Source organism: Bison bison, unplaced genomic scaffold, assembly GCF_000754665.1.
Source record: "Bison bison bison isolate TAMUID 2011002044 unplaced genomic scaffold, Bison_UMD1.0 scf7180017864325, whole genome shotgun sequence".
Classification (NCBI taxonomy): domain Eukaryota; kingdom Metazoa; phylum Chordata; class Mammalia; order Artiodactyla; family Bovidae; genus Bison; species Bison bison.
This window is the reverse complement of record NW_011494897.1, coordinates 6,456,707-6,479,837: the sequence shown is the minus strand read 5'-3', so window position 1 is coordinate 6,479,837 and position 23,131 is coordinate 6,456,707. Positions and strand designations below refer to the sequence as shown.

Sequence of the window (23,131 nt, the reverse complement as noted above, 5' to 3'; positions counted from 1 at the left end):
ATCCCACCCCTCTAGGTTGATACAGAGCCCCTGTTTGAGTTTCCTGAGCCATACAGCAAATTTCCATTGTGGATATTCTTTTAAAAATTGCCTGAAAGTGTAAATTTTAAAAATCTGTACTATGTAAGAGATAAAGTATTATGTTAACCCCAAATTTATCCACAAAAATAGTTGGAGGATGCAGCCTGGTTAAATATTCAGTTCTGATAAGAAATAATTAATATTATAGTGAGGTAACCATTGGAAGGACTGATGCTGAAGCTGAAACTCCAACACTTTGGCCACCTCATGCGAAGAGTTGACTCATTGGCAAAGACTCTGATGCTGGGAGGGATTGGGGGCAGGAGGAGAAGGGGATGACAGAGGATGAGATGGCTGGATGGCATCACCAACTCGATGGACATAAGTGGGTAAACTCCGGGAGTTGGTGATAGACAGGGAGGCCTGGCGTGCTGCGATTCATGGGGTCGCAAAGAGTTGGACACAACTGAGTGACTGAACTGAACTGAACCATTTCATCTGTGGTATTTTTTTAAAAAATAGGACATTTTTATGTCTGAATGAACTCTGAATAGAAGATGTTGAATAGACAACAATTTTTTCTAATTTATTTAAGATGTAAGCTTCAACTGTTCATTTAACTGGAAATGTTTCCTCCAGAACAGTCTGTGTGCAGGAAAACCACATTTCCGGTTCTCTCCGAAGAGCCAAATAGTTGCCTCTGCTAAGCTCATGTGGGAGATACTTCAGTAATTCCCTCTTCTAATTCAAGTTAATTTAATGTTGCTTAACACTTAAGAAGAAAACAAAAATAATTATTAAACTAGGAACTATATATTTAAAGGGCATTCATACTTACGTTGTCTTCATGTAGTATAACCTTTTAAAGAACTCCCTACCCTCTTGGAATGCCAATAGTTCTTAGTGTTTATCTTCAAAAGCAATTAAAATAAAATCCTATAATTTAACACATTTCCCATAACAATTTAAGATTATGAGACTGCCAACCTTACCTCATGAAGAATATTAAGAATACTCTGAATTTAAATAAATAACCAGAAACACGTATAGTCACAGGAGATGGGTTGTAGGCCTTGCCACACCATTAAATGACCTTGGGAAAACTCCCCTGTATTCTCTGGTTTCCATTTTACTTTGTAAACTGGAGTAAATGAACTTATAGCGCATAATGTCGAGAATTTTGGTAAGAATTAAATAATTCTTATTTAATTATGCACATGAAAATCACTGGATCAAATATAATACATAATACAAAGGAAGTTATCACTGAAATGATGTCCAAAGCCATAAGAGGGTGTAGAGAAAAGAGAACCCTCCTACACTGTTGGTGGGAAGGTAAATTGGTACAGCCACTATGGAGAATTATATGGAGGTTCCTTCAGAAACTAAAACTAGAATTACCATATGATCCTTGCAATCTTCTGAGTATAAATCTGGGAAAGACAAAAACTCTAATTTGAAAAGATACCTGCACTCCAGTTTTCACTGCAGTCTTATTTATAATAGTCAAGACATGGAAGCAACCTAAATGTCCATCAACAGATTAATGGATAAAGAAGATGTGGTACATATATACAATGGGATATTACTCAGCCATAAGGAAGGATGAAATAATGCCTTTTACAGGGCCTAGAGATTATCATACTAAGGGAAGCAAGTTCAGTTCAGTTCAGTCACTCAGTCGTGTCCGACTCTTTGAGACCCCATGAATCGCAGCACACCAGGCCTCCCTGTCCATCACCAACTCCTGGAGTTTACTCAAACTCATGTCTATCAAGTCAGTGATGCCATCCAGCCATCTCATCCTCTGTCGTCCCCTTCTCCTCCTTCTCCCAATCCCTCCCAGCATCAGGGTCTTTTCCAAGGGAAGCAAGTTAGACAAAGACAAATACTGCTTGATATCACTCATACGTGAAAACTAAAATGTGATACAAATAAACTTTTTTATAAACAGGAATAGACTCACAGATATAGAAAACAAACTTATGGTTACCAAGAGGGAGAGATGAGGGGGAGGGATAAATTAAGAATTTGGGATTAATATATACACACTACTATATATAAAATAGATAAATAACAAGGTCCTACTGTATAGCACAGGGACTATATTCAATACCTTGTAATAAACCATAATGGAAAAGGTTCTGAAAAGAATATATATATGTATATGTACATACATATATATGTGTGTGTATATATATATATATATACATATAAAACTGAATCAATTTGCTATACACTAGAAACTAACACAACACTGTAAATCAACTATACTTCAATTAAAAAGAAGAAATGATGTCCACAGCCAATACTGAGGAAGACAAATCCAGCAGTTGTGTAAAGGCTGCATTGAACAGGGAGTGACAGCATGTCACCACACAATGAAGTCATCTCAACAGTCTATGTGAGCATAAATGTGAATCCTGAACGAGGCTGCGGGTAGAGGAAGTGGAAACACAGGTGATTTAAAAAATGCTTTGGAAAGTCTGAATCATCCCACTTTCCTGAGTGAGTGTCTGCTCTGGAGCTTGGGGGAAAGACTTCAAATGCCTTCCAAAAATTTTAAAGCTTAATTGCAAAGTTGCCAGTCCAGGTTCGATGCACGATACTGGATGCTTGGGGCTAGTACACTGGGACGACCCAGAGGGATGGTATGGGGAGGGAGGAGGGAGGAGGGTTCAGGATGGGGAACACATGTATACCTGTGGCGGATTCATTTTGATATTTGGCAAAACTAATACAATTTGTAAAGTTTAAAAATAAAATAAAATTTAAAAAAAACCAAAAAACTCTTCAGTGATTTGTCATGGAACTGGCCTGTGTTTATCACTCCAGATTCACCTTCTGAGATTTCTATTCCAATTTTATTTTCTGGTCAAAATCCAATGCTTAAAAAAATCCAGTGCTTAAAAAACCTTAAAAAATCCTATCCTTGCCCATGTTTCCCTTGTATTCCATGATATTTCATGCTTCCATGCTTGGATATCTGTTAATCCTGTTCTGCAATGCCTTGCTCCGTTCTTCTTCATTTTTCTCCTCCTCTCTATAGGCTAACTCCAAATCAGCTTGTAAAACTCTACCCTCATTTTGTCCAGTAAGTCTTTCCTTTGCTTCTCTCTCAAACAGGGTTATGCATTTTTTGCACCGACAGCTGTTCAATCATGTCCAACTCTTTGAGACCCCATGGACTGAACCCTGCCAGTCTTCTCTGCCCATGGGGATTCTCCAGGCAAGTATACCGGAATGGGCTGCCATTCCCTTCTCCCGGGGGTCTTCCCAGGTCTCTTTAATTTCAGACAGATTCTTTATCATCTGTACCACTGGGAAAGCCTCAAACAGGGTTATAATATCCTCCTATGTGCTCAGCCTTTTCCTTATGGACTCACTTGTCACCATGTATTATAACAGACTTTCCTTTTTTATATGTCTCCTCCTATCCCTCAAGCTCCCTGCAGGCAAGGACTCTACTTATTCTCCCACACACTCTCAGCACCTAGTGAAGCGTGGCACACAGTAGTGGACAATGAGTATTTTTTGAAGCAGTGACTGGATAACCAACTGGTTGACTAGAGTCCAAAATTTTGGTTCCAAGAAGAACCAGAGGAATGTTCTCATTATTAAGTTACTGTTTCTCAACTCTAAACCTACCCTTCTATATTTGGCTTTATGACACACCATCATCTACGTTTCTGCTCTACTGGCTGACTCTATGTTGAGCTCTGCCAATAGGGGGTGCCAGAGGGTGACGCCAGAGAACTGAAAGGGAAAAGGAACTGGCTCCTCCCTATCTGCTTCCTGCTTGCTCGCTGATTACACAAGGTTCTCTCCAAGAAGGATTTTTCACCTTGGAGGAGGTAGATCCTTCTCCCCTGGAAGCAGATGATTCAAGTGTGACATTTTCCCAACACTTGGAAAGCCAGCTTTATCCCATGCCTCCTCCTACAGACACCTGCATCACCTGGTGGATGCCTGCCCCACACCCCACAACCCTGCCTCCTTGAATGTCTGAGTCCCAGCATCAGAACTGCTCCTCTCTAATCTTCTGAGTTTAAATAATTCAAGCTACTTCTCTTTGTTGCCTCAGTCCTATAGGTATTAGCTCTTTCCTGCAGTTGCCATCTCCATGATATCTTGAGTTCTCTTTTCATCTTTCAGTTACCTAGTCAACAAATTGACAACCAGTTAGTAATTCTTTACATTAAATTCTCTTTGTTAAAATAACTGGTGTGGTTTTTCTTTCTTGAGCAGACTTTGATTGCTATAGAAAATGAGGATGATGCTCACAGAAAGAGGGAAATAAGAAAATCATAAAGAGGGTGATGATAGACTTGCATCTGGACTCACTGAACTTATCATTTTGTCTTTATCACACAATATTACATATTGACTGTAAAAAGTAACTAGAAAATACAGATGAGCAAAAAATTCAAGAATTATCCATAACCTATCTCTGGGCAATGAACACTGTTAACTTTCTTTTGGTGTTTAACTTTCCAGACGTTTTTTGTGCACATATAAATGTAAAAATATTTTATATATTTAAAGAAAAACAGAATCATACTAGGTGTTCTGTAGTACAATCTTATTTTATTATCATTAATGCCTTTCTTTATCCTGAAATATAAATATATAACTGCCAGATTTGTCTTCCAAAGCATGGCTATGAATGGTTAACCGTGGATAACTTCCTATTTTTAAAAATCATGCTTTATGTTTAACACAGTGCTTTCACATACATGATTTAATTCCCATGAAATTCTAGATGTTATTTTCTATGTTCATTAGCCTAACTTACATAAAAATGAAGCCTAGGGAAAATAGTGACTTGCCCAAGGTTACGTAACTAGTAAGTGGCAGATCCAGGGCCTGGAAGCTGTATCTTCTGACTGCAAATGCCACGCTCTAATCAATCACGTTGTTTCTCTGTTTTACCCCAAACCTTCAATGGTTCTCATCGTTTCCAAATCAAAAACCTAAACTCCTTAACCTAGCATTCAAAGTCTTCCAAAATCTAGAATCAAGCAGATCTTCTAAATTTTCCCTACATATAACAAATCTCCAGCTAAGCCTGACTGCTGCTGCTGCTGCTGCCGAGTCGCTTCAGTCGTGTCCCACTCTGTGCAACCCCATAGACGGCAGCCCACCAGGCTTCCCTGTCCCTGGAATTCTCCAGGCAAGAACACTGGAGTGGGTTGCCATTTCCTTCTCCAATGCATGAAAGTGAAAAGTCAAAGTGAAGTCGCTCAGTTGTGTCCAACTCTTAGCGACCCCATGGATTGCAGCCTACCAGGCTCCTCCACCCATGGGATTTTCCAGGCAAGAGTACTGGAGTGGGTGCCATTGCCTTCTCCGAGCCTGACTGCTACTGGGACCCTATAACTTCAGTGTTGGGAATTTTGCTTATTCCATTAATTTTATTCACCTGAGGTATCTTTGCCATCAGGTAATGCCTGCTAATATCTTATCTACCACGAATGAAACAATACAAAGTCCTGAAATGAGTAAGATGACACATGGGAATTTTGTATATGTGGCATTTCCAATCAGTAAATTATAAAATAATGTTGACAAATTGTATGTGTACTCAGTCACTAAATCATGTCTGACTAAGATTCCCCAGACTGTAGCCCGCCAGACTCCTCTTTCCGTGGGATTTCCCAAGCAAGAATACTGGAGTGGGTTGCCATTTCCTTTTCCAGGTGATCTTCCCGGCCAGGGTTTCCTGCATTGCAGGCAGATACTTTACCATCTGAGCCACCACCAGGGCTTTGAGGGATGGGCAGAATGGGGCAAAGGGGTAAAAACTTCTAGTATAAAAGAAATAAGTGTAACATACAACATGGTGACCCTACCAATAATATTACATCGCAAATTTGAAAGTCGCTAAGAAAGTAAAAAAAAATTCTCAAAAAAAAAATTTGTAACTTTGAATGGTGACAGGTGGTAACTAGATTAATTGTGGTCATCATACTGAAATGTACACTAATGTTGAATCATTATGTTGAACTCTTGAAACTAATATAATGTTGTTTGTTAATTACAGTTCAAGTAAACAAAACAAAATCCAGTCTACATTTAGATATAAGGAATAGAGCCATAAAAGCTTAGGAAGAAATAATTGATGTTATTTTAATATGATCACTTAATATACATGAATATAGGTAAATTAATAAGAAACTGTCCAAACGAAAATAGTCTAAGGATATATACTATACTATATACACACAAATATCAAACATATATTTGAAATAAATAGTGTGGCTTATTATGACTAAAATTTTAATTAAAACAATAATAATATGCCACTTAAAATACTGAACTTGCAAAGATTTGAAAGATTATTGTTTAAATATTGATAGGAGATTTCAGAATTAGAAATTCTTACATCCCATTTTTGAAAGACCGTTTAGTAATCTCTAAGCTTCCAAGGTGGTGCAGTGGTAAAGAATCTACCTGCCAATGCAGGAGATACAAGAGACGTGGGTTTGATCACTGGGTTATGAAGATCCTCTGGAGTAGGAAATGGCAACCCACTCCATATTCTTGTCTGGAGAATGCCATGGATAGAGGAGCCTGGCGGGTTACAGTTCATGGGGTTGCAAAGACTTGGACATGACTGAGAATGAAGGTTGCTGCTGCTGCTGCTGCTAAGTCACTTCAGTGGTGTCCGACTCTGTGTGACCCCATAGACAGCAGCCCACCAGGCTCCCCCGTCCCTGGGATTCTCCAGGCAAGAACACTGGAATGGGTTGCCATTTCCTTCTCCAATGTATGAAAGTAAAAAGTGAAAGGGAAGTCACTCAGTTGTGTCCGACTCTTAGCGACCCCATGGACTGCAGCCTACCAGGCTCCTCCACCCATGGGATTTGCCAGGCAAGAGTACTGGAGTGGGGTGCCATCGCCTTCTCCAGAGAATGAAGGTTAACAACCTCTAAAAGTTTAAAATGAACAAAATTGGATTCTGCACTTCTAGTACTAAGGATAATCTTCCATATGCTTATGGTAAAGATATTTTTGGAGAATTGCTTTTGTAATGAAAACCTGGAAATCATCTATTTTGCCATCAATAGGGGACTGATTAAATAATACAAGATACATATTCATATAATAAAATATTGTTGAGTCTAAAAAAATAAGAGGTGTGTGTATCTAAATGCAGAAATAAAATTTGAACAATTCCTTTTTGTAAGGGAAATTAAAAATAGAAAACATTAATGTTACATATATTAAAATGAATAATAGTTATCTATCAATGGGAATTATATACAACATGCATAAGTCATAAAAAAGGCATTAACAACCTCTGTAATATTCTGTACTGTCAAAAATTTTTTTCCAAAAAAGTACTTCTAATTTAAATAGTCATTACATTTTTATTTTGTAAAGCCAAGTCTTAATGACATTAACTTTATCCAAGAATTCTCCATCAATAAAAGTGTTCCATAAATATTTCAGGAAGAATTCTTTTCTCCTGTATATTTTTTCACATTAAATAAAATGTGACAAACACTTATAGTTCTCAAATAATATTGCTTGTTTTTCTGTTTGTTTAGTTTGACTTACATCTCCTACTATAGTAAAGGTCCTTTGTAATAGAGCCCAGATCTTACAGTAGAAATAAACATTATCATCCATTATCCATCCATCTATCTGTCTATATCTATCAGCTCTATCTATCTTCACATCCATACTTCCTTTCCACATAACACAAATTGATTGCATAAAAATGCCTTTACCTTTCAATCAATGCCCCCTTTTTCTTCGTTTACTCAATCAGCTTAATTACTCATTCTAAGAAATATTATTTATGGTACCCTGCTTGAAATATTCTTCCATATCATCTGTCCATTCAAACTATCTCAGATTTTAGCCTTCAAAACCTTACTGAGCTTTTTAGAATACTCAATTACTTGAACTTGGAAGGCTCATCAGTTTTTACTTTTACAGTGTTTAGCAGGTGTTGGTGTTTGTATATTTTTGTCTTTTATTGACACTGATCAAATCTTTTTTTTTTTTAATTAGAGGCTGCTTTTGGGAATTAAAAACCCACGCATTTTGTCTCTCTCAAAATAGAAGCTCCTAGTGTGAGATCATTTTTATTATGTGTCTTATAAAGTCTTAAGAAAGAGTGTTTAGTGGATTTTGTAAATGAAAGTTGCATTTTGTGGGTGAATTTTGCCATTTACAAGATTACAGATATAAAATAAAGGGGAAATGCTGAAGAAGCTTTATTATACAAGCCATACTTGTATAAAGCCTAAGATGGCCTTATTTATAACTCTATCAGTAAACAGTTTGCAAAACACTAACATAAAATTTGTCTCTAATGTAGGAAATCTCTTTTGTAACTCACATGTGGTCAACAAAGTAGCCTAAATAATATATCAAACCAGCGGGTGAACTAGCCAGAAGCAATTGCATTAATAGTCTCTTCCTTATTAGGTTATTTTTTGTTTTAGTTTTTAAAGTCATAAATAGCTTATATGCTTATTAGGGCAGACCTCCCCGCCCTACCCTCGCCTTAAAATACTGAGGGAAAATGCTTTAGGGAGTGGGAATGAGCAAAGAGAAACATTTTCAAGAAGGGATTGGCAAACTGACTTCCTGCAACTTAAAGAAAATATCTGCATAGGTCAAATCCCATCTTTGATTTGAGCTAAATGGATTTCCTTTGGTGGTGATAGAAGAAAGAAGAGGCTCATGATGAAGCAGAAATTACATGCCATAACCTCCCCAGAAAGCCCGCAGGCTCATGGCTATAACCATATGAGGGGCTCTATGGAGTCCCAGAATGAAAAAGAACTATGTGTCTCCATTCTATTTCAGTCCTTACAAATTTCTGATTTTTTTTTTGCAGCTATCTAAGAAAAATTTGATATTGTTGTTGTCTAAGCACATTTAAACTTCAGCTGAAATAACTGCCAAGTGATTCATGCCTATGTAGGTGAACATAACGATTGTATCTGAAGCCCCAGCGCGCCATTTTCATTTCACTTTAAATAAAAAACAAAATGTATCTATGTCAGTCAGTGCCCTTCTGCTGTACTCAGAGGTATCAAACAGGCTACAATTATGATTGTGAAGTGATTGTGTCACATTGGAGGAAGGTTTATTGCTTTTGAGTCTGCTAGGCAGTAACACATTCTGTTTCATATTACTCTTTATATCATTGTTTGGCTGTGACTAGAATAATCAAATGCCATCAAATGCTGTCAAATTCAATTTACAGTATTTTTCATTGAAGCAGGCTTTCTGCATTATATTTCCTGTTTTCCCTTTCTATAGCTGCCATGGAATAGTCACCGTAATCATGAGCTTTATTTACAAAACCAACAGAGTGAAGCCACATCCTGGTCTATAACAGATACTTTATTTCCCTTTACTCAGAATAGGAATTTGATGTGCTTTTCTCATACAATTAGCATTAAGTAGATGAAAGAAAACTATTCCAAGAGGATGAACATTTTAGAGGCTGCTCTAACGTGCTTAGTGTAAAATGTAAATTCACATTAGCCAGTTTTACATGTTTGTGTGTATTTGAATCAGAAATATTATTCTTCAAATTAATGTTTGCTGAGAGGAAAACATTTTGCTTGCTCATTCTGGGCAATGTCATTTACATATAGAGAAATGCAATAATACTTTCATCTATCACAATCTTCCTACGAACCCAGACATGAAGATTGGTCTAAATCAAAGGGTTTTACCATCTGAAGTTACAAGAGGAGCCTAAACTAAGTTTCACGATGTGTCTAGGGTGCTAGACGGCTAGGCTGCAGGAGAGACTAACAAAGGATGCTCAAGTGGGATGGGGATCTGAGAAAACATGTGGGCTTTGTACGCCTGATGTAAATATATGGCTTTTGGAAAGGGGTTTTCATCTGCAAAAGCTTTATGTCTGCCTGTGTGTGTCTTAGAAAGTGTCTTTTCTGTTTCACTGCTATGATCTGAATGAATGTGTTCCCCCAATTAATATATTGAAATCCTAACCACCCAAGTGGTGATATTAGGAGGTGACCAGGTCATGAGGGTGGAGTCCTCATGCACGGGATTAGTGCCCTGACAAAAGAGTCCCCGCACGACCCCCCGCCACTTTTGCCAGGTGAGGACACAGAGAGAATACGGCCATCTGTGAAGCAGGAAGTGAGCCTGCACCAGACAGCAAGCCTGCCAGCACCTTGATCTGAAACTTCTCAGCCTCCAGAACCGTGAGAAATAAATATCTGTTGTTGATAAGTCACCCGAGTTATGGTATTTTTGTTACAGCAAACTGAACGGACTAACACAAGCGGCCAGCTCTCAGTGGTGGGTTCTCTGTTCTCGTCTCTCTGTTTCTGTTTCACTTTCTCCTTTCCTGCTCTTTCTCTTCCTCCTTCTCTTTCCTTCTCTCTGTGTATCTATTTCTTTCCTCTCTCTCTCTCCTCCTCCTCCTATTTATTCACTATATATGTAAAGAAAACATTAATTTAAAACTATGTCCATGTTGATCAAGTGAAAAATGGATCAAGGAGCACGATGTCCTCAAACCAAACTGCCCAAGGAGTCTCACTCTCTCTGTGTCCCCTCACCCTCCTCATTCTCACTCTCACTCTTCTCAATCTCTCTTTCCTTCTCTTCCCTCCCCTTGCTCCTTCCCTCTTTTCTTCATTTTCGGTGAATACACCTAATTGATTACGCACATCATGGTGAAAAGAAGTTACACTAACACTATTAAGTCAGCCCAGTGGAAGCCTCAAAACAGAAGGGGCCTTGCAGTGTGAGCCCCTCTCTCTGCAAATGAAAAGTGCCATGTTTTGAAGAAGAGAAAAAGCCCTTCCAATCTCACATATTAGGTAGTGAGAAATAACTAGATTTCTTGTCCTAGACCTGGTTCTTCCTCTGGAATGACTATGGTTCTTGGCCACTGAACCTCCAGAGGATGGCTCTAACTGTCCATCAAAGGTAAGGCTTTGGGGGCTATGAGGTCTCATCTTTCAAAGAGGCTCAAACAAAAACCTCACGTATTAGTTGTAGCTTTCTCCCCTTTGACAATGTGTAAAAGTATCCAGTACCAATTTTAGTTTCCAGTAGGTGCTCAAAACACATGAATTCCCATTTATTCCCTTATGGAAATAGAAAACATATTTGAGTCTACAGGACTGGAATAGTACACAATCTTAAATAGTTAACAATAATAGTAATAGTCAATGTTACCTGTGAATAAAGTAGTTGATGATGACTCCATTTGGTTTTTTAGGTGGCATCCATTTAACCTCTATGCAAGCTGACCCCAGTGCCTTAAGAATAGGGGAATTTAGATCCATGGGGGCAGCTTCAGCTGTTTTGGCAAACATCCTACTGCTAACTCCACAACCTCCTTGAAAAAAAAAACAATACCTTTAGTAATTTGTCAAGTAAGAAAAAGAGCTACATGTACACACACAAGGGTAGGAATACCATGAAAATCATTGTATTTGAAATTTTGTATACACAGTTCTACACATACTTTAACTAGCATTTACATCTCTACAGGATTTGAATATTTAAATAAGAAATGATTTTTAGAAAATCCATTAACTAACATTTTTGCATAGGCACAGACAATAAAGTTTATACCTTGAACTGAGTTTTCTCTAGTTTACTGCAGTTATTTTAGCCAGAAAGTGAAAATATGATTAAAGAAAGTGTATGTGTGACCTGCTCTTAATAATAATATCTTCTTTTGCCAATATTTAAAAATGATCGTTCTTTTGATACACAGAAGTCAAATAATGCATTTGAAGGATATGGTTTCAAATTCACAGGATACACAGAGATGCAGAAAGTGATTTTGCTTTTAAATCAAGAAAACTTTAATTTACAGCCATTTCCTTGTAGATTAGCTGAAAATTGGAGCAAGGAAAACAATACTTTCCAACACAAAATGTCTTGGTCTGATTTATAGAAACACGGGCAAACTGACTCAGTTTTGGAAATGAAGCATAGCAAAATCACAGACCCCTAGTTCTAACCAACTCTACGGGAAATAGTATTCATTTGGAGACAAAGGTTCCTAAGGACAGGAGTTTTGTGTTGAGCAAAAGATTGGTAAATTTCCTTAATCTAAGTTGAAGCAACGTGTTTTGAGTTACACCTTTTTTCTCTTAGCAGTTGGGTATTACATATTCTATAACACTTGGAAGGATGAAGGAAGTGAGTGGGGCTCTTCCTCAAGACCATACAGGTAGATGACGATTTTATTGACCACTAGCTGAAGCCATGAAACTCAAGGTGACAGTTTAGGTTCAAGAGACAGTTATCAGGGAAGCAGTGTAAAATATGTTGAGATTCATTTGAGTGTAACTCAACTGCTTAATAATGTCTCCTTTCCTCCTACCTCACCCCTAAATAAAACTGAAATACAGCCAAGGTGAGGACATTTCCTAGGAGACTTTTGCAATGCCTATTTTGTTTTATATTACCCATGGTTTCTTTATGTGATCTAGGTGTTTTTCTTTTAAAAGGCCTTATAAAACAAGACTTTGCAAAACCACCACTTTCATATATTTAAATATTCATGATTTAATGTGCAGAAATGCATAATTCTTCACTCAATGCAGGGCTCTGATTTTTTCTGAGTACAAAGTCCAGTACAAATAAGAAATGGAATGTTAATCTTTGTATTTGAATTGAGAATCTGTTTCTTTTTACTGAAAAAAAATTTAAATGAAATTCTTCTTTATAAAAACCCTGGGGAAGTGTCTGAAAGACTTTCACCTTTTTGGCATGCTTGTATCCTTATCTCATACTGTGTGAATGGAGCCAAGTTTTCCAGAAGGATGGATTGATGATGACCAACAGAGGAGATCAGAGGTGTTGCACTTCCAGCATTGAGTAAGACATTGTACTCCACAGGCATTTTGGGGACAAGGATCCCTTTAAAGAGAGAGAATAAAACACATGTTTCTCTGTTTGGTCAACAAATGGTCAACAAACATTCATCTTTTAAGAACAGTGTATATTTAAAATTTTACACTTCAAGGTATACTAATGCCCACCAGGCTTCCCCATCCCTGGGATTCTCCAGGCAAGAACACTGGAGTGGGTTGCCATTTCCTTCTCCAATGCATGAAAGTAAAAAGTGAAAGTGAAGTCGCTTAGTCGTGTCCGACTCTTAGCAACCCCATGGACTGCAGCCAACCAGGCTCCTCCGTCCATGGATTCTCCAGGCAAGAGTACTGGAGTGGGGTGCCATTGCCTTCTCCAATGCTTAATATAGCAATTAATAATTGCAAGAAATTTGAGTTGGAAAATATTGGAGTGCTTATTCTAAAAGTAAGAAATGTTTATGATCTATTTTCAAAAACAAATGAAATATAACAATTCTATTCAACGATATACTCTATAGGCAAATAAAAACAAAGGCATGTTTCAAGGCAAATACATACAAGGCGCTTAGAAATGATGTTGTATTTTTCCTAGGTTTACTTACTCTTAAAGTACATAAAAAACCCCACCAGTTTTGCTTGTGACAATAATTTTTCTGCTAGCATTGGGTATGCATCTCATCTGACACAGATCCTTGACATAATAGCCCATAAAGTATCCAAATCACAGTCTACCTAGAGAATTCCCAGTGCATTAATTATAGAGTCAGGACAGTCCACTCTGTCAGTGAGACGCATGAACCTAAATATATATGAAATTTGGGTTTAAAAACTGTCATTTTTCACAATGCCTCCTAAAGAATGGAGGTCTTATCAGTTTAGCCTCTTCACAGCCTAGTCACAGAATTAAATGCTTGTAAGTTTTATTTGGTCATGAACAACATGCACACTCTTTAAAGGAGAGGATATGAGCCTTGAATGAAGAATATAATGAAGCTTCCCACCAAAGTTTCTCATTGATTTGCTAGCTTCTAACATATGTGGGCTTCATCACTTACCTTTGTAGTACTTAAATAAGTTTCTCTGCTACAGAGACAAGGAAATCCATAGCATAGGATTCAATAACCCATGAGAGATGAGGTCTAAAGAATTAAATGTGGTTTTGCTTTTTGTAGCTACAGCTCCAATAGATGAGGGGCAGAAGAGTGAGCAGAAACCAGAGGTGTTCAGGACTTTATGTAGGATAGATTAAAATAAGGAGTCTCTGAAGGAAATCTTGATCAGAATTGGAAGGATTGATCAATCGGTTCCTTTGGGAAGGTGCCAGGTGGTGCTGAATTTGGCAACCGAGACTGAGAATTTCAAGTTTAGAGCATCCCAATTAAATTGATGTTTTTGTCCTTATAGCTTAACTTCTATTATTGTATGATCAATTCCTAAATTCCTATCTCTGACTTTATGTTTATCCTGCATTGTGGATTTGTATTTTGAACACTCTACTTCACAGAGACCTCAATCTCAAGGTCTAAAAAAGAATTACACTATTTTCCACTCCCAAATGTGTTCTTCTTCCTGGGTTTTCTCTCCCCATTTCCCTATACCAGAAGCCTTAGAGTAAGACTCTTAAAAGTAGACCCTGCTTCCTCCACTCTCAAATTCAAGTGAGCCACTCTATTTTATCTTTTATTTCTTCCAGAAGTTTTGGTTTTATATGCAATCAGCAACACAAGACTCTGCAGGTGTCACCATGATCTAACTTACATTGGAGGAAGATAGCACTGCTGGCAAGTCAATGATGGATAGAAAACACGTGGACCAGGAGGAAGAGCTATCAATTTGAAAGTTATGGCACAGTTGTAGAAACAACACAAACAAAAACAGCATCTCACTGCATTCCTGTCTTATGTCAGGCATCATATATTATCTTCTTTAATATCACTAGAATGTCAACTTCATACAATTGGGGACTATGTTCTCCTCTTCAAGGTAGTTCCAATGCTTAGATTTGAGTACAGATCGGTAGCTCAAATGTTGATTGAATGAATGAATGAAACCAGAAGACAATATTGTAAGATAAATATTACTACCATTTTTTTAAAATAAGAAAACTCAGGCTCATAGGAGAAACTTGTTACAGATATCACATAGATTAATAGAGGCAGCAAAACTTGAACTCAGGCCCATTTGAGACCAAAGCTTATCTCTCTATATTCATGCTGTCTCTTGATAAAAGACTTGGATAAGGACAATCAGAGGAAAAAGTGAAAGGATAATTTTGAGAGAACACGTAGACAGGCAGAACAAGTCTTGGAGACAGATGAGATACAGGGGCAAACGTGAAGGAGGAGTCAGAATTACCACTGATGGAACAAAATTATAGGTGAAGATGAAAAGTTCTGAAGAGCAGATTTCCCAAACTGGGATACATATATCCTGGACATTTGTGGACTTTTGTCAAAGTATTTTTGGAGACAAGGACAAACATGTCCCTCTTTCCCCAACTAGTTTTGACTTGTAGAATTTGTGAAACACATAACTCCCCTCTCCCATAACACTAGGGAAAACCAGCAGAACCCCACTATTTCTGTTCACAAACATGAGTATGGATATTTCTCCCTAAAATGCACAAAATTAGAAAATTGTATGTGCAAGTGACTGATGAGAACTTTACTAAATTGTTTTGAATATATAGTCACTTCAGAGTGAACTAATTGTATACCAGCAGAAAAAGTTTATGTGGGCAAAACCAGTGTGTTGAACATGTATAAATACTATTTGTGGCACAAACATCATTTAATTTTTGTCACTTACTATTGCTTTAAAATGATTCATCATGTGTAATCTTCCCCAGACATGGGATGAAAAACAGACTGGAACCATGATGCCTCTGCTCAGTCTCAAGTAACACAAAATTCTACATTATTTTTTTTTTCCAGATATCACAGCAAAGATTAATACCTAGAAAATTTAAGTAAATTCATTTTCTCTTTAATGGAATTGTGAGTACATGTAATGAGCTCATTTAGAAGATATTCTTCAAGGCCTCATTCTTAACGGCAAGACAAAATTGGGAATGCTTTTCCTTCTCCCAGTAAGACTGCTATAATTAAAACAAAGTTAGAGAGTTGGATGAAGTGAGTTGATTACAGGGAGCATTGGAGGCTCTAAGTTCACTAACGGATGAGAAAAACTTAAGAACTGTATTAGAGGTAAAATAAAAGAGCAATCTAATCAGGGTTTTCTTTTTCTCTACTAAAGACGATCTTTGGGGATTACTGCTCCAAGTAGTAAAAGAGATTGACGAGCGAGTTAGGGACCGTCTCAGTTTGCAATTTGACCTTCAGCAGAAGATATGGTTATGGAAATATCCCTCTAGAAGGTCTTGGGAGGTCACAGCATCCTGCCTCAGATTTGGGGATTTCTCCTTGTTGTTGCCCTAACGTAGTTTGTAAGGCAGTGGGGGAAAAGGTTGCTGTTTGTGCACACATATTTATGACAAAATGAAGAGAGGAAGAACTGCCTGGACATTGAGCTGTTATTGGGGTTGGCTCTCTTCAGATTGACTTAACATCCAGAAATATAATAGCATATTATGATTTAGCTAAAGAGATTATCAATAGAAGAAAAGGGTAGAAAATGTACCCCTGAATGATAAATTCCACAATACATTGTTTTTTGGATGTAGACAAACACATTGGAATTCAACATCAAATTTGCATGAAATTTTAAGATAAAAAGCAAGACCTTAAAATAATTTACAAGGTTATGGTGACTGCTTCAGGTTTTTTTAAACCTCCTCAGATTACATGTTTATTCTGTCTTCTCTTATCCTAGGATGGATCTTGTGGAAAAGTCTGACAAACACATTTTGGAAAATATACTATAATTCTTGATGAACTAGATAAACTACAGGATGGAGTCAGATCAAATCCCTCTTCTACTTTGCTTATTCCCTGGTAAATTCTCCATCCTCTGCAGATACCAGTCTCTTCATCTGTAAAATAATGACACTAATAGCCACCTCATATAGAGATGAAAGGATTAATTAAAAATGTATTGAAAACATTTTAGTTCATTACTACAACACAGAAAGTGCTGAGTAAATGACAGACATCTCTATAAAACAAAATGAAATTGAGCAAAATGGGAAAAAATTACCCCAGAGCTATGACACTGTTTCCATGTGCCCAAAAACACTGCTGAACCCATCTTTTATATAAAGCACTTATTCCAATTACAAATCAATGTTATATTGAATATAGTAATTATTGTTATAACAAAAGTTGGTTATCTAGTTTTATTTTTTACGTATACTTGGATATGTAAAAGTTGCAGCCTGCGAAGAAATCCTAGTCTTTATTCTTAGCAGTAATTTAGAGTGGTCTTTTGTTCAATTCGTCTGAGGTTTCACCTTATTATATGTCTGTAGTTGGTACCTTCTGGTCTGCTTCCAATATCTTCTCCTAAAAGACAGGACTCCTAGGAGGTCAGGGAACAAAACTGTACTTACACCACATTTCAAATACAGACATAATCTTGATCATGGCTGGTCAAAGCGTGTATCCAGAAAATGCATTTTTCACGTCCTGGTTAATCAAAAATAAATGTCCTTTACATACACCTGTAAGGTGTTGAAACAGAAAATGCTCCTTGAAGCTGTGAACATGTCAAGCACTGACATGCACTTATTTAGCAAAGAGGGCCCCCTCCACTGTCATAGTTTACAGGACAGTGACGTGAAAGCCTCCTGTGTTCCTGTAAATCCTAGACCATCTGCAATGAGTCTGAAATGACCTAGCCCCCTGGTATTCTGACGACTAAATGAAATGAAATGGTCATTATTTGTTAAAGTCAGGTGGCAAGCCACACGGCTTGGTTAGTTCCTGAGTTCATAAATTTATGTCAGAGCAAGAGGAGCAGCGGAAACTCATGTGAACCAATTTACCCTAAGTGCAAATGGCAGTTTTGTTATTTGGTGTCAAAGTTACCAGTCGCACGATGACAAGCTGCCATAACACATTTTCTTGTTCACTAAAGAACAAAGATTTCGTTGGTTAATATTCCTTGCAAGGCTCCTTTTCATAATTTACAACAACTAGATGCTGATAGGTTATTTAACATTTATGAAGTTAAGATGTAATCAGAAAAACCCTGATTATCTTTACAAATAAAAAAGTTAAATTATTCAACTTTTTTTTTTTTCCTCTGTGGCTTCATTTCACAGCAGGTGCATACTTTACAATGGACAAGTCAATCAAATAATTCTTTTTTAAAATCTTTTTTTAGGAGCTGGAGCAAGAACAATTTTAAGAGGGAAACTATTGGTTTGATAGCCGCATTTGCTTCAAACCACAGGCTGTGCTTAACATAATTCTTTTAACAAATTAGCGGCATGTCTCCTTTGTAGAGATGTGGGTATGTTGGTAATTTCCTTTGGGGGCCATGGAAGTGAAACTAGACCCTCTTAAACACACATCCATACCAACTGTATGGAAATTTTACATAGTTTGTATAATTTTATACCTTTTCTGTTCAACTAGATGGTAGAGTTTTTGACAAGAGGGACAATATCTCACTGCTTCTTTTTTTAAACTCAAAATGGCTAGAATCATGCCTGGCACCCCCCAGAAAGGGGCTTAGTAAACATCTTCACATTTGTTGAAATGAATAGATGAATCAATCTACTCAAATGTAAATGAATTACATACTGTGAAATTTTAAGCTGCAAATAAAATGATCCTACTGGGTTACTGGATGAACTGCCCCTGAACCACTTTGTCTTCATATATGCTTGCTGTATCTATGGCAATAGTTTTTTCAGTTTTGAACTGGATCGTGGTTGAATGCAGAAGAAAATAATTTGCTTTACACACTGTTTAGGTAGAAAAATAGTGTAAAAATATGGAATAGTGTGTTTGCTCAAAGAATCTGGAGTGAAATTTATTGCTAGTTGGCTCTGACACCTATGTGATGAATCACCTAGAGAAAAGCTTTCAGCACCGAAATTAACTTTTCTCATTAGCAACAAAGGGAGAATGTTGGGTGTACCACAAGTTGTAATGAACATTAAATGAGATATGTGTTAATCTCTTCGAAAATGCCAAGCACACATTAGAACTCAAAAAGGTAAGATAAATTTACTAAACATCAAAAGCAAAGGCAATGAAAACAAAAATAAACAGATGGGACTACATCAAACTAAGGAGCTTCTGCATAGCAAAGGAAACCAGTAATAGAATGAAAAGACAACCTATGGAATAAGAGCAAATATTTGCAAACCACATATCTAACGAGGGATTACATATCCAAAGTATACGAGGAACCCATACAATCCAATAGTAAAAATTTATAACCCAATTAAAAAATGGACAAAGGACCTGAAAAGACATTTTTCCAAGGAAGATATACAAATGGTCAATAGGTACATGTAAAGGTGCTCACCATCAATAATCAGTGGGTAAATGCAAATCAAAACCACATGAGATATCATTTCACACCTGTTAGGATCTCTGTTATCGAAAAAGATAGGGGATCACAAACGCTGGTAAGGATGTAGAGAAAATGGAAACCTGTACACTGTGGTTGGGAATGTAAACTGATACAGCCACTATGGAAAACAGCACGGAGGTTCCTCAAAAAAAAATTAAAAGCAGAACTACTATGTGATCTGGCAATTCGACTTCTGGGTATATAGTCAAAGTAAATGAGATCATTATCTCAAAGAGACAACTGCACTGCTGTGTTCACCGCAGCATTATTCATGATAGCCAAGGTATAAAAACAACCTAAATGTCCATTAATGGATGAACAGATTAAGAAAATATGATATACACACAATGGAACAGATTTAAGATTGGAATACTGTTCACTCTTAAAAAAGGAAAGCCTGCTGTTTGCTACAACCTGGATGAAACTGGAGGATATCAAGAGATATAGCCAGATGGAGAAAGACAAATACTGAATAGTATCACTTGTACATGGACTCATTTTTAAAGAAAGCTGAACCCATAGAAACAGACTAAATGGTGGTTGCCAGGGGTTGAGAGGATGGGTGAAATAAGGCGAAGTTAGTAAATTTTGCATACTTTCAGTTATAAGATGAATAGGGTCTGAGGACTGACTGTAAAACATGGTGACTATATAGATGATAATACTGTATTGTGCAGATATGCAGATGACACCACCCTTACGGCAGAGTGTGAAGAAGAACTAAAGAGCCTCTTGATGAAAGTGAAAGAGGAGAGTGAAAACGTTGGCTTAAAGCTCAACATTCAGAAAACTAAGATCATGGCATCTGGTCCCATCACTTCATGGCAAATAGATGGGGAAACAGTGACAGAGTTTATTTTCATGGGCTCCAAAATCACTGAAGATGGTGATTGCTGCTATGAAATTAAAAGGCGCTTGCTCCTTGGAAGTTATGACCAACCTAAACAGCATATTAAAAAGCAGAGACATTACTTTGCCAACAAATGTCTGTCTAGTCAAGGCTGTGGTTTTTCCAGTAGTCATGTATGGATGTGAGAGTTGGGACTATAAATAAAGCTGAGCGCTGAAGAATTGATGCTTTTGAACTGTGGTGTTGGAGAAGACTCTTGAGAGGCCCTTGGACTGCAAGGAGGTTGAACCAGTCCGTCCTAAAGGAAATCAGTCCTGAATATTCATTGGAAGAACTGATGTTGAAGCTGAAAGTCTAATACTTTGGCCACCTGATGCGAAGAGCTGATTTATTTGAAAAGACCCTGATGCTGGGAAAGATTGAAGGCAGGAGGAGAGGGAGATGACAGAGGATGAGATGGTTGGATGGCATCACTGACTCAATGGACATGAGTTGGAATAAACTCTGAGAGTTGGTGATGGACAAGCAGGCCTGGAGTGTTGCAGTCCATGGGGTTGCAAAGAGTAGGACACGACTGAGTGACTGAACTAAACTGTATTACGCAACTGAAATTTGCTAAAAGAATAGAACTTGTGTTCTCACCAAGTGAAAAAAAAAAAAGGAAAGGAAAAATGAGAGAATATATGAGATAATGAATGTGTTAATTAAATTAATGGTAGAAATAATTCCACAATGTACACTTATATCAAATGATAACATCATACACTTTAAATATATTACCATTTGTTAATTACACTCAGTAAAACTGAAACAAGATAGGTAAATTAATACACAAAATAAACTACAAATTATTGCAATGATTTTACCTTTTTTCTGAAACTCAGCACTACGTGCCACTTGTCTATGGCACACATAAGAAGCTTGAAACAGCTGCCAGTGTTGAATTATCCCGATTAATGTGACATGAATACTTTAAAAAGTCTTTTGCCAATTTGACTTTAAATGGACAGTATCTGATATAATACACTGCATTGATGAGTTCACTGGACACCAAGATGTTTAATGTCTACAGAGAGGCCAATAGCTATCCCTTAATTAAAACTTGATTAATAAAAATCATTTATATTCCTAAGCAATATTAATTTAAATGATTTCTCAGTAGAAGAACTGGCAACAGAGGTAATGGACTAAGAGATAAATGTGAAAGGAAAGGCACCAGTATTTCAATATTATGCATAAGCCTAAATAACTCATTATCTTTAGTGAGAAAAAGCGGATGTTGGATCCAATGACATTGTTAATTAAAAGATGATTAAGGGCTAGGATAGTTCAAAATAGAGTCATCACCTTGATAAATTAGAAAGTCCCATTATTACCTTCAGAGTTTAAATAATTTTGAATGTTTGGATTCTGAAATGGTAGGGATGCTTATCTCAATTTTTAATCTTGGTAAATCATTTGTGTCCCATAAAGTATTTTCTACTTCGTTTTCTATACTTTTTCAACCATTAAGGTAACATATATCCTTTTTCATCTTTAATATAAATGTTTAAGTTCTGACCCAAGGTTCAGAGCAGGTAAAAGGTGAGAAGAAATGTTTAGGAATAAACTAATCCTGTTTATGCTACCTATAGATTCAAGTAAGAATGGCCAGCACAGAGACAGTGCCCACTGAACATAGATTTCTATAGGAAAACAAGTGTCTGAATAATTTTAAATGGCAGAAAATCTAAAATTTATTTATATTTCCCTGAATGATAAATTTTAGGTTTTCTCATCATTTTTTCATTATTAATTCAGCAAATATTTTATAAGGATATGTTGTTTGCATGTCATCTAACTTGAAGATACAAATGGTATACAGAAAAGTGGAAATCTTAATCTTCTAGAGTTTGGAGGGCTTTGATAATCTTACTACTAACGTTCATCAAGTAATATATGAGATAAAATGAACCAGGATTTATCTGGGAGGTAAGACAATGTCTCTTGTTGTTGTTTAGTCACTAAGTTGTATCTGACTCTTTTGCGAACCCACAGACTCTAGCCTGCCAGGCCCCTCTGTCCACGGGACTTTCCAGGCAAAAATACTGGAGTGGGTTGCCATTTCCTTCTCCAGGGAATGATGATATTACTTGTTTTCCAAGGTTCGCACGAGAATCATAGTAAGGCAGGGAAAGTGCTTATCAAAGTGTTTGGCATAAACTAGGAATTTAACAAATGGCAAATATAAACATATAATGTTAATGAATATGTATAATACTTGCCATCATTACCACAATTTCTCTTCCTTTGAATATTCTCATATATTTTCTGGGCTGTACCCTTTTACTATTAATAATAGGGCTTATAATAATAATACTATTTATAGATAGCATAATAATACAATTTATACATATCATTGAAATAATAACATGTAAACTGAGAGCCCACTTAATTGCCAAAGCCATTTTTTGTTGCCAGGCAACCACAGAGACTTTTTCCTCCCAGCAACTTACCTATGTAAGGTTACTCCATGTTTACTGACCCAAAAAAGTATGTGAAAAAATCAGTTAAGTTAACCATTAATTTGGCTTTGGACATTCAAAGGAAACTGGTCTAATTCACATTTTCAGAGTTTTATTGTAACTGATCACTTTTGCCTGATGTGGGTGATCCATGGTTACTACACTTGGAGCACATCACAGTGACCTACGCAGGGGTCTCCAACCTCTAGGCTGCAGACTGGCACATCTTGTCAGATTAGCAGTGGCATTAGATAAGAAATAAAGTACACAATGAATATACAATGGATTAAAGACAATCTCTTTAACAAGTGGTGCTGGGAAATCTGGTCAACCACTTGTAAAAGAATGAAACTAGAACACTTTCTAACACCATACACAAAAATAAATTCAAAATGGATTAAAGATCTAAACGTAAGACCAGA

At 37.0% G+C, this 23,131-nt stretch overlaps 1 protein-coding gene across 1 annotated transcript in view; it reads right to left on the bottom strand.

Moving 5' to 3' along the window:
- USH2A (Usher syndrome 2A (autosomal recessive, mild)) overlaps window positions 1–23,131 on the bottom strand; it is a 939,168-nt gene that overhangs the window by 143,840 nt on the left and 772,197 nt on the right. The window contains exons 60-61 of the mRNA XM_010853294.1: window positions 12,757–12,915; window positions 11,215–11,377 (exon numbers count right to left, since the gene is read on the bottom strand). Coding sequence (XP_010851596.1) covers window positions 11,215–11,377; window positions 12,757–12,915 — 322 coding nt within the window. The remainder of the gene's footprint in view (window positions 1–11,214; window positions 11,378–12,756; window positions 12,916–23,131) is intronic.